This window comes from Myiozetetes cayanensis, unplaced genomic scaffold (genome assembly GCF_022539395.1).
Source record: "Myiozetetes cayanensis isolate MyiCay16 unplaced genomic scaffold, myiCay2020 scf5-8, whole genome shotgun sequence".
NCBI classification, from domain to species: Eukaryota; Metazoa; Chordata; class Aves; order Passeriformes; family Tyrannidae; genus Myiozetetes; species Myiozetetes cayanensis.
Window position 1 is genome coordinate 76,997,747 of NW_026087742.1, and position 12,983 is coordinate 77,010,729.

At 39.2% G+C, this 12,983-nt stretch overlaps 1 protein-coding gene across 2 annotated transcripts in view; it reads left to right on the forward strand.

Annotated features, from left to right (window-relative positions):
- The window catches only part of FARP1 (FERM, ARH/RhoGEF and pleckstrin domain protein 1), a 200,411-nt gene that overhangs the window by 148,074 nt on the left and 39,354 nt on the right, over nt 1–12,983 (forward strand). For both annotated transcript variants that reach the window (XM_050332701.1, XM_050332702.1), the window contains exons 9-13: nt 2,164–2,259; nt 2,739–2,902; nt 3,372–3,440; nt 4,175–4,238; nt 6,360–6,597. In XM_050332701.1, coding sequence (XP_050188658.1) covers nt 2,164–2,259; nt 2,739–2,902; nt 3,372–3,440; nt 4,175–4,238; nt 6,360–6,597 — 631 coding nt within the window. The remainder of the gene's footprint in view (nt 1–2,163; nt 2,260–2,738; nt 2,903–3,371; nt 3,441–4,174; nt 4,239–6,359; nt 6,598–12,983) is intronic.

The following is a 12,983-nucleotide window of genomic DNA, read 5'->3' on the forward strand; positions in this document are numbered from 1 at the left end:
CCTACCCCTGTCAGCCTGGTAAATGTTCAAGAAGCATCGTTAGTAAATTTATCAAGTTCTTGTTCTGCAGTTCCCCTTAGATAAATAACAAATTGGGCTTTTACAGTTGTGAAGGTACAGGTAGTCAGCTGGTGTAAACTGCTTCCACTTCAGATGCATACTACTTACCTCACTCTGTGTTAAAAACAGTAAACTGTTCTTTAAAATGTCCCTTATACAATTTTCAATAAAGACAATTCATTTCATATGACTATAATTAAAACACTACTGTTTCCAACCTTATAAAGTACTTTGAGACATTTCATAGAGAAAAGAAGTAATAGCAACAAACAAACCCAGAAATGTCTTAGCCAAATGCTCTGAGTTCAAAATAAAAACAAACAAACAAACAAAACCCAACACCAAAAAAACAAACAAAAAAGAGCAGCAAAATAAATAAATAAATATGATAACTAAATAGGTTGCTAGTAAAACCCCAAAACTAAAGCATAGGTTGAAACATGAGTATGCTGCCTAAAAATCTTCAGGCATCAAGAACACAATGTTGTTAAAAATTCACATAAGTCAAGTAATTGTATGTTCAGGCCCTCCCCCTGCTCCCCTGCTGTATTTTCATCAGTTGATCTCATGAATTGCCAAGCATTATAAATTCAGACTGTTTTACAAGATGAAAGTATGTGTCCACACAAACCAGCATGGAGTTCACTGAGTCCCAGTAGACAACTGGGATCCTTCTGTAGCTGCAGATTGAAGGCCCAAAGCTTGATTTGTGAAGCTCTAAAAGTCAGTCATCTCTTCTTGACCTAATGTGTTTGTGACTTTCAAAACAATTTTGAATTGTTTTGTTTTTAAAGTTTCTGAAAATCTTTGAAATTTTACTGCATCAAGCTCCTTGACTGAATGCTGAAAAGGAAGTCAGGCTCTGTCCTTCTGGAGGCTGCCCAGCAATTGGCTTCTGTCAGTAGGCTTAGGGCTTCCTTCAACCACTTCATAGGTCAAGAGCCCTAAGTTCATCTTTTTATTTTGGATATAACTGATAGAAATTGAAATATGAGGATCTCATTAGAATGACCTCAATGAAAATAAAGGTTCACTCACAAATGGCATAAACTGTAGTCAGACTTATTTTAAAGCCTGTCATTTATTTAGAAATCAATGTCAGTGCTGCTGATTATTCTAAGGAGATTAATTATGTGATTCTTAGACAGCTGGTTGACTTAGCAGAGATCATTACACTGTCATTACTCCTACAGCCGTCTGGTGATGGTGCCTGTATCAGCGTGGGTTTCTGCATTTAGCAATTCCGTAGTAGTTCTCTGAAACTTCTGTGCTTTGCTGTAGGTATTTTTGCATTGAAGTTTTTACTGAACAAACTGCTGTAATGAATATTTAGAAATAATACCTCGACTACTGCTAACATAGATTAAGAATGAAACTTCTGGAGGGTAGGGGTTAATGATGGGTGGGAGTGGCTGGGAGTTGGAGTATTATGAAGGTAATTTCTCTCTTGCTGTTTGCTTATGGTAGTGGTTGCTTTTTTCAGAAAAGCATTTTGTGACTCTTCAGAGACAAGTAATTTGTTTAGATTGCTTTTGCTTCTGGTGCTCCCTATGAAAGGTCAAAATATTTGCAGTATTTTGTACTTCCAATGCAAAACTTGCAGTTGCTTGTTTCCACTGTTGAATAGTATTTAAAGGGATATTTATTTTTACCTGTAGACACACAAAGAGGGAGGAAATCACCTCATCAAAGTAAAGTGACATGTGCCTGGATTCCCTAGATTCTCTGTAGCTGGTGGAAAAAGTGAGGCACCTTGGGAAGGTGGCTTAGTGCACTGAAAATCTGAGTCTGAGTAGTGGCACAAGATAGCATCATCTGGGCAAACACCAGTCCACCCTGTCTTGTGCAGTGATGCTGGGTTGGATATTTTCACAATAACTCAGTACACCTAGTCCTATATGCAAGTGTTTAACCATAAGTACCTGCCTTCAGATGTGGCACCAGATGCTTATGTTTTGCATTATCAGAGGATGAATGATAAGAAATATCATCATTTCAAGTAAAGTGAATAGATGATTAATTCATGACAAGCTTTCTTTAGTGTCTTAGATTTCTTCATTCAGATCTGGAATGATTGAACTCTGCTGGCTTTGTTCCCTGTAGGGTCACACCAAGATCAATGCCTTCAACTGGGCTAAGGTTCGAAAGCTGAGCTTCAAGAGGAAACGTTTTCTTATCAAACTACGGCCTGATGTGAATGTAAGTCCTTGTCAAGAATTGATGAAGATGACAGAAAGTTATTTGTTAAATTTCTACTCACAGATCACACATAGTTTTTATCATGTTCATGAATATATATATTTTAATTATTTTTTTAATTAATTGCTTATGCTCACTGTTGGTACTGTGCACATCAACCTGGCATCTCAGGTGAGCAGTCCTAGCAAAGGAAATGTAGACTGAATCAGTTATAGTAGAATGTCCCAGCATCATCTTCTGGGTGAGACTCTGGTACTGCATCATCAATTCTTAAGTTATAACACTTCTTCTATTTAATGTTCAAACCATCGATTTATCTCTGTCATATTTGTCAATGAGAGAAAGTTTGAGCAATAGCTTTGATATGATAGGCAGATTTTGTTTTTTTTTTTTGGGTAACACAGCACCTGATTTGTCAATGCATTTTGCTTTGTATGTTGCTTACCTGCTTACATTGCAAATGCTATCCCAATTTTCAGAGTTCATTCCAGGACACCCTGGAATTCCTTATGGCCAGTCGAGATTTTTGCAAGTCTTTCTGGAAGATCTGTGTGGAGCACCATGCCTTTTTCAGGCTTTTTGAGGAACCTAAACCAAAGCCTAAACCTGTTCTTTTTTCTAGAGGTTCTTCATTTAGGTTCAGGTAAGACCTGCATTCTTCTTTCCACATTTGCTTCCTCTAGCTAAATCTCTGCACAAAAGGTGTTTTATACTAGCATCTGAGTAATGAAATGCATTTCAGGGGTTTTCATCTTGGTTCCAGGGTTTACTGATACCAGATATGGCTAGTATTTGACCGAAAAGGACTTAAGAATATTTTTTCTTCATGAGAGGAAAACTTAACCCCTGCTTCCCTTTCCATTGTGGTGACTTCCCAGTAATGTAGTACCCTATAGAAGGCACACAGCTGAATTTAAGCAGTTCTGAAATTACATCAAAAAGTAGCTCCATAGCAAAAACAAAAAGAGGCAAGTAACATGCAAAATGGTAAAAATCTGTGTGTGTCTGACCAGGTCCCTATTTTTCTGGTTTCTGTGACTTCATATGCAGGACATATTCATGTTTATGATGACTAGCTGGTATTAAATATTTTAACTATGATTTTCTTCCAGTGGTCGGACTCAGAAGCAAGTTCTTGACTATGTTAAAGAAGGAGGGCACAAAAAAGTGCAGTTTGAAAGGTGAGAGGAAATAAATTAACTTTCCCCATATGTTTTGATCTAAGAAAAGTCGTGATTTCCAGATAGTTATATTTTGAGATCTTGGCACCAATCCACCAACTAAAAAATTTCTTCTTTGCTGGTTTGATAGTTTATCACATGCATAATATCCCTTTGGTCCTGAATGTTTTGGCAGAAGTTTCATAACTTGTAGTTCATTTAAAATCAATAGTTTTCAATCTGTTTTTCAGCAGTGAGTGTCCTATTGTCGCAGGTAACTTTCTCCCAATTTGATTTTTCACCCTCTTTGGTGGGATGTGATTAATTTATGTGAATGGCCATATTCAGCTCAGAGTAAAACTGAAAGTAGCAGGAAAAGTATAGGCAACCTCAAGGGAGAGGTCTCTTCCAACTTGCTAGAGCCAGTTCTGTCTGAACTCATCTTGCTCATGGTAAGCTGAAAGTAATGGCCAAAATGCCACAAAGACCATGACAACAGTTCATTGCTTATGATTCATGTTTATGTAAAAGACCATTTTTGCTTCAGTGCCTCTCCCTTTTCTCACAGTAGTAGGTTTGCAAGACATAGCTCATTTAAATTTTGCAGAAAGGAGTAAAGTTAATCTGACTTGGAGCAAACTTTTATGAAAGCTGTTATTCAAAGGTTTTGTTTTAAAAGAGACATGTCTCTTGATTCCTCTTTGAAGGAAAAAACCCTAAAATAGCTTCTTATGTGATTTTCCTTTTATCTCCAGGAAACACAGCAAGATTCATTCCATCAGGAGTCTGACTGCACAGCCTTCAGAACAGCATACAGAGGTGCCAAAAGAAATTAGTGATGTTGTTGAAACCCTGGATCATTCCCTTTAAACATTTCTTGTTAGATTACCCTCCACTGATTACTGTTTTGAAACCCTAGGAGCATAGTTTTCTGCTCACTTACTATTTAACTGGGAGCTGAGGAACCCTGGGTGTCATAAGCTTTGGCTTCTGCAGAGCTGAAACAGCATCCCTTGTAGACAACCAGACAAATATAAGTAGTAAACTTGTCTGAGCTGTAATAATGACCACCTGAAAAAATTACAATCCACAGTTTTACTGCCAGGGTCCTGGGTTGTAGCTGGCTATTGCATCTGAGCAGAGTGTAATTATTTCCCTTCACTGGGAGGCCTTGGTTGCCCATTTCAGGGTGTTAGGTTGTATTAACGGGGGAGGAGAACAACTGTTTCCTCAGAAAAAGATTACAATTCTGGATTTCTAAGCCATTATCTCTGGTAAATACCTTATGTATTTATCCTGTGTTAATAGCTGTTATGTGCCAGGAGTCTGCAGATCCAAAAGCCCAGTAGTGGTGGGATTGCAGCAGCTGCCTGTTCCCAGGTCCAGCTAGGAGTAAGGCTGAGCGTGTAACCACTATAGGCACCTGCATGAATGTACACATACATTATATGTACAGATATCCACACACGGAAACACAAACAGAAAACAGCTCTTCCACAAGCACAAACAGTGCCAGTGGCCTCACCCTGTTCTACACTTTGGCTTATATGTGATATGGATCCCTCCTGACACTGGTCTTAGACAGTCTATCCAGAAGCAGGCCCCTGGATCTCCAGGTCTCCCAGTGGCTGATACCTGCACACACGAGCAGCGAAGGCTTACAGCCCCACTCGAGTTCCTGGTACTCAGGCATGTGCACATACATGCTGGTAATTCATCTTAGTCTGCCCAATAACTTGGATCCTCTGGTTCCTGGTTATTACCTCATGCTGAGAGACACTCACGTGCAAAGGTATCTCTCCAATATCTGGTACAGATTTGGAGCACTGCCAGTAGCTGGCCCTCAGGCCTTTTAATCTTGCCAGTATCTGGCCTGACTTATTGCTGTTCCAGTATTTGACTCCCAGCTTTTTTATTCTACTCACCAACTAGTCCAGTTTAATGTTTGCTGGCAACTACACACTGACCTCCCCACCCAGCCAATATGTACATGCTCCAGTGTCTCCAGTTACTGGCATGCCAAACACATCAAACCCATGGGCTGATGGCTCTACTGGGACAGCCTTCAGAGGAGCCAGGTCAGGAAGCTCCATTTTCCTGGCTAGGTTATTGCTTTTCCTCTACCTGCCAGTGTTTCTCTGTGCTCATCTGTTTATGGAGGTGAACCTTTGATTACATAACCTTATGTTAGGTAGAGCTTAAACGGCAGGAGCAACCTACTAGGTTAATGTAATTAAGAATGCTACATGAACCTTCACCTTCCATTCATTGCTTCCTTTTGATATTCATGGGCTCTCTCCTTTCTTCAAATCTAGGAACTTCTGAGAATTCTGTTATAAATGGAGCCCATTTCAAATATTTTGGAGCATTTTAATATTGCTAAGACAAGCTCAGGTAGATGGACCATGGCTGCTGGGCAGGTGCAATATACTTTTGTGTGCAGAAAAGCCAGCCTATGAAAAAGTGGCAGGTATTCTCTAGGGAGTCAATGTGGAGTGCTCAAAAGCACTTTTCTTAGTGTTTCTAAGTGGGCTGTGCTGAATTTTTCTTATGTTTTTGTCTTTCTCTCCAACTTCTCAGAGTAGTGTGAACAGGTTGATGTTCTTAATGTGTTGATGGCTACCTTAGGGCATTGAAACACCTCAAATAACCCTTTTTACATTACCACTGCATTGTTTCTGCCTTCTCTTGCTTAGTTTATGCATTTTTCTATTCTCCAAGATCAGAAACCTCTTTCTAAAAATTCTAATTAATTTTGAATCTTGGGTTGCCTCTTCTGTTTTCGAGAGACTCTTATGTTGCTGCAGATGCAGTGCAAAATTCTGTTGCGTAATTACATGTAGCCTTTTCCTTCTGGCTCCCATCCCTCCCAAACCTCTCCCCTCCCTCACCTCCCTCTCCCTTTGTCTCCCCCTTTCCTTCCCTCTGTTATCTTTCCAGAGCTCTAGAGCCTATGGAGACAACAATGATGCTGTAGCAGTGCAGAGCAGCCGGCAAGGAAAGGAGTTGAAAGCCTCAACAGAAGACACTGGACAGCACAAGAGCCCTTCCTTGAAGAAGAGTCCAAAGGAAGGCAGAAAGGTGGATGGAACAGTGGTGTCAACAGTGGAGGAAGAAGAGGAACCTTCTAAGGACAGGATGCAGCCGAACAGACCTCAATCACAGCAACCAAGCACAGGTCCAGCTTCCAGGGCTGCTCATGGCAGCAGCACCTCCATTCCTTTCATTGACTGCAGTGATGTAGATAGCGAGTATGATCTCCTCAGAGGACAAATAACCCGGTCATATTCCCAAACAAATGACAATTATGAGGGTGATTTGACCAGTGGTGCCTATATTCACTACAGAGATGAAAATCGCAATAGAACTAGATATAGGGACTCCTCAGCTTCTCTAAAGTCTTCCCAGTATCCCTCTGAAGAGTACCTTGATGATAACACAGCTGATCTCTCCTTCTACACTGGGGGAAGCCCCAGGATGCCAAGGCATAGTTCTCTGGTTGATGAAATGTTCAGAGGGCCAGGGAGCCGTAGTCCACTGGCCACTCCATTGCCTCCCAGTAGCAAAGGGTCAAGCCCTAACATGAACCTGAGCAGAACTGGGTCTCAGGGTTATGTCTCAGAAAATGGGCATGACTACAGGATAAGGACTGGTGAGGAAGATAACCATACCAGTAACTGCCATGGGTACTGCAGATATTCTCCAGGTTCTCAACGGTCTCGTGCACAGAAAACCCAAAATCTCTGCAATAAATCAGTTACAGATCCATTTATCCTAAGTCAGATATCCTCAACCCCTGGGCCAGACTACAGATCAGAGAGGTATTGTAAAGGAGGCGGGGTGGCTAAGATGTCTTCTCCAGAAGGCAAAATGATGCCCAATGGTATGCCAGCTGGGGTACAGTCAAAGCAGAGCCCAGTCATGCAGTCACTACGTGCCAGTGGCGTGATGGATCACATGGCTGCAATCCAGATGATGGAGGGCTCTACCAGCAGTGGGACAGAATCTAGTGATTCTGACTCGGAAATCATTAACCCCTTCACTCACCCCCTGGTGTTTGGAAATCCTGTTGTGCTGAGTTCCTCTCCTATGCCTAGAAATAAGTACTCCTTTGGAAGCCTTCAGCTTGATGAGGAGGTAGAGGAGGATGTGTCTGTTGGCCTCAGTGATGAAGATGGTGTGCAGGTCTTCAGCTGCTAGGGACCAGGGGATACTGTGATTGCTCATAAGAGTGGTTGCATCTTCTACGGCTCGTGATGAGTGGCTGGTAATACTTTCAGCACATGGGCTATTTCAGACATTATCATTGTACAGACCAGCCAGAGGGAAAGGATGCTAGAACACAATAATAAATCTCAGTGACACTTAACAGTAAACATCTCCTCTGAAAGGCAGGAGGAGAGGAAAATTATTCCTGGTTTAGGTACCTTTGTAAAACTTTATACACTCACCTATTCTTTGTATGAAGTCATATTTTAGGTATATGTTGTAGATTCTTTGACACTTGACTAGTTATTTTGACAAAACAAGCAAAAATTAAATTAAGTAGGTACAGTCTGCTCTTTTGTATGTCTCTTACAATCTTTTTTCTCTCCTATATAAGGAGAGCAACTTATGAGTGCCTCAACAGAGTTAGGAGAAAAAAAATAAACTTGTGGCCAAATGCAGGCAGCTTGATATTCAAGATCAAGACTTGTTGAAATCTTGAAATATGCTGGAAAATCTTTTCATAGCAAGAATGTGTTTGGTCTACTCATCTTCATAATTCATTTAATAATCTGAACTGAGGATACAAGTTAGGCATGTATAGAGAAAAAATGATAGTATTGGCTTTTTCTTCAGTGGGTTCAACAGGCTGATTTGGTGTTGGGGATTTTGAAACTGCAAACTAACTCTTCCTTGGGCAAGAAACAGAACAAGATGAAAGATATAATTCAAGTGAAAAAAGCTTGGATTGAAACAGCTCTAATAAAGAGTGGTATGAGTATTACTTCCAAGGCAATCCTTTCTATCCTTTATCAGTGTGGTATGAAGATTAATTGCAGGAGACTTTTTTTCCCTTATTCTTTCAGTGGAATTATTAGAGAGACATCAAAGTTCTGTTGTGGGTTATTTTTGGTGGGTGGTTTGGAGATGGTGGCTGTTTAGTTTTTTTTTTTTGCTTTGATCATGAAAAATCTTTATCTGTGCAGGATCCAATTAGTATGTTGTAGCCGATCTTTTTAGCAGTGCCACCTCATAAATTTTTCTTCCTCTGACACAGAGAATGATGGGATTAACTGTGGTCTGGGTTGATTCTCTTCTGTGCTATACATAGAGTAGCAAGATTTTCACATGTGCAGAAGGACAAAGAGACTAATTTTGTGCGTACTGCCTTTTCACAGGCTAAAAGTATTGAGAATTAAGGCTATATCCTAATAAAATCTGATTTTAGTTTCTTCAAGTTAATTGAGAAAAAACAGATGAAAAGTCTCCTGTATGGAAAGTGTCCTACAGTTACTAGATCTGGGAGACAAGATGTGCTTTCTATGACTAGCCTTAATTTTAACTTTTATACATTTTTCTTGTGGAAGAATGGAACTAAATCTGAGAATTTTTAGGTGATGAACACCAGCACTGGCTGAACTGCAGGTCACTTCCCTGACCTGTATCATGCAGAACATACATGGAGCAATGATGAATCCATTTACATAAGTACTGATGAACAAGTTATAGGACTCTGGAAGTCTAGACAATATAAAATTTTCAAGATTGTTTTTACAAATATAAGAAAATGAGAATTCTTTTTAATTTTTCTAATTCCTTCATCTATGCACACTTAAACAGAGTTTAATCTGCATGAAGGATGTTTAAAATATTAGGCATGTGTCATATACTTTATTTTTTTTTGCAAGTAAAATATATCTTTGTGTAAATATAAGTTTTAACTCTCTCATCTCCTTTAGTGTGTTGGTTTTGTTAGACATTAGATACCTCATTTTTGAATAGGAATAATTTAAAGGATCTCTTTAGACATTGGTATTTTGGTGATAGGGAATGTTCTGGTTTATTCCTGTAGTTTAAAGCATGAGTCTAGAAATAGCAAGATTTATAATTAGGGAAAAGCTTGCTTATATATGATTCTAAAAGAGGGTTATTTGTGTTTTGGGTTTAGAATAGATGTAAAATAGTTGCCTTGAACTTCTCAGTGTATAAGATGAAATATAAGTAGTTGAAACCACATCAGCAGATAGTGTGAGCATGGGGAAGTAGGTGCATGAGTCTCCTTCTGATTTATTTTTTGCTACCTGTGCAGCAAAAGTACCAATAATTATATTATAAGGTAAAGTAATAGCAATCCAGACAGATGAATTAATTGCTTTGTTAGCCAGTAAAATTAGAGTTCAAGTAATGGATTTACAACACAAGAATTTGCAGTCACTTCTGCTAATTAAGAAAAGTGAATACATTTTGTATTCTTTGGATTTAAGTGAATATAAAATTTTATAGGTGTTGTTTACTATTTTGCATCCTTTCAGATACTGTTTCCAGGTCTGATTTCTTCTTTCGTATGCCTACAAAGATACTGAATTTATAACTTTATAAGAACAAATCTGCTGGTAGCTGGACTTAGGCTAGTTGCTGATAAGGTCTCTCAACAACTTTTCCTTTCCCATTTGAATATTATCCTCAAAAATGCAATATGAGGATTTTTCTCTGACTGTTTTATGTCATCTGGCATTTCTTCATCTTTAAATGTTTTAGCAGTTGTTGTTTTAACACATGTGGAATTTTTCCAGTCAGAAAAAATAATGTTTGTAAATTACATAGGAAATAATTTTATTTAGGAATAATCACTTCTGCAGTATTCTAATGCCACTGAAGCTCCATTTAATATCAGTAGACAAGAATTTAATTAAAAACAGTCTGTGGGCCAAATTCCTTCTCGAGACATGTGGTTCATGTCTGAGCCCTTGCCAAGAATGGTTAAGCGAGAAGGCAGTTTAAATTGACATTTTCACATAGGATCAGGTTCCTTAAAATTCACCTGGGAATTTTTTTTCTGTGGGACAAATCAGAAGGACCTTGAAGAAGAGAACAGAAACCTTTGGGGCAAGACTGCAATGAGATGAGATGAGAAGAGATGGAGGAATTCTTGTTCTTGCTCACAAAGTGCACATGGTAAGAGGAGCCTGTCAGTTCTAGTTAGTCATTGCAAGCATTGATTAATCTGCATACACTGGTCAACAGCAGTGATCTAAGCTTACCTGTCTGACAGAGGTAGTGACAGGCAAAGCAGAAGACTTGATTCTCCCATCAATTCCAACAGATCTTGCAATGTGGCTGATGGTACTTTTCCTCTCAATAATTAATTTTTCAATCCCACACTGATCAAGTGCCCAGATATCTTACTTAGGCAGCTGCTACAAATGAGGCAGCTGAATCCCAGCAAGATCGAGCAGTCATGTTTACTCTGAATTTAGTAGTCCTGACTCACCCATCTCCTGTCTTCCCAGAGGATGTGGAGGAAGCCTCTTGTTGGGCTGTCCAGGCCTCTTATCACAGAGTTGCTAAATCCACTCTGTCCATGTAGTTGGATGAATATGGAGACTAGTTGCAAAAGCGTTCAGGGGTTTGTCCTTAATAATGTGCAGATCTAGGTAATCTATGGATTAAAGGAACTCTTTCATTCTTTGCTATTCCAACTACTTATCCACATTCAGTCATCCTCTACGATGACAGTAGAAAGGTCATGTCAGATAATTTTAAGTTTCCTCCTACTCAGCAGCTGCTCAAACCTGGATGTCCTCTTGAGATCTTCTCCTGGAAGGTTTTTTTGATGTCAGCCTTTCCTAGACTCTAGTTTTCCTCAGTGATCTGGGATGTAAAATTTTAGAATAAATAGGTGAAGGAAACATGGAAAGTGGCAAGTTGATGTAGGAGCCAAGAACTACATAGGATATTGCAGGTCTGGAGTTTTGAATAATTGATATCTGAATAGCCTAGACTGCACTGTTTTTGGTTTAAGTCCATATCCACTAGCAAACATGTTCTTGTGCATGGCAGCAGGGGGATGTTTTCTGAAGATGATTTATGCCTAGTGCTGCCATTGTCTCAAGTCACTCATAGGTCATAGGCCTTCCTAACAGGCATCATCCCATTGACCATTGTAGTGCATGCTAAATACAAATTATATCAAAGAAAAAGTGGAAGAGAAATATCTGTAGTTGCAAAAATGTTGACATGTAACTGAACGTTTTTAGGTTATCTGTATTTGCATTTACACTGTGTGGGCTACACAGAACTAAGATCAGATAGCGAAAGATGAGGGTAATAAAAGAACTGCATGTTGACAGTTTAAAAAATCATATCAATCTATTAGTTTGGTTCGTGATTAAAGGACATGCAAAACTAGACAGAATCTTCTCCAGAGAGTAGCACTGGCAGTGCTGAACGTAATCATTAGAACCCAGCAAAGGGTGAAAAAGCAAAGGTTTGTGAATCAGTTCACTAAATGGGGCTAGTATTATTAGACCAGATGCTTCAGGACCTGTGTTTTCACCTCTGAAAATCTGTAGAACTGGTTTCTGTTTTCACCACTGTTTGTGGTGCAACTTCTATTAATGGAAGCAGCCCTATTCATTCTGAAGCAGTAGCATTCATGCCAGAAGTTTCTTTCTGATCTCTCTATCTGTACATGCAAGTATTTGGTGGTGACCAGAGGAAGTCAAATGGAAAATGGGCAAGACAGATCTGAAAGCTGTTTATAGGTCCTCTTTAGTAAGAAGAAGAGATGTTTTCAGTTTTGTCGTCTTCTGTCCCACAACAAACACACAAACATAAAAAGTCTCCATAATCACCAGAAGTTTATTCTGGGGGGCTCCAGGGTCAGGAAGACAAGCAAGAAAGAATAGGAAGCATCTTAAGCAGACGAAAAATATCCGGCCTTATTTATTTACAATGCCCTTTGGCATAGTGTGCTTTCCACTTTTTTTCTGAGAATTTAAAGACCCAATAGCTTTATAGAGTGCTTGGAGAGCAAGAATTATGTTGATCAATTGAGCTGATAATGCAGACCTGATTTTGAATATTGAAAACCAGTTATTCAGATCTCATAATTCAGATTTATATGCAATTAGCATGAACTGTGGCTATTTCTGGAACAGTTCTTTAGCAGAAAAAAAAAGGGTATCTGACCTATAAATTCTGTCAAATACCCTGTTTGTTTAACGAATCTCATTTGTTATAATGAACCATTAGATTGCTATCAGAATTGACTTTAGAATGAAATTTTGATCACTGCAATTTAGCTTCTAATGATTAAAAACAAATTAACAATTCAAGTTTTTCCTGACTTCCCCACTTGTGTGAGGGAGTCAGGTGTCATTTAGCCTTGTGAACAAGAATGTGAACCACTGGAGAATCCCCCTCATTCAGCAGCATTGTTACCAGCTGAAAGAGCAGTTGAATGGGAAGGAAAGAGGTTCTCTGTTCAAGCATGTAATAAAGTGAAGGAAACCAAAGTCCCTTTTAGTCTTCCAATAATGCTTCTCTCCCCCTCAACAGTATAGTTTCCCAAGGCAA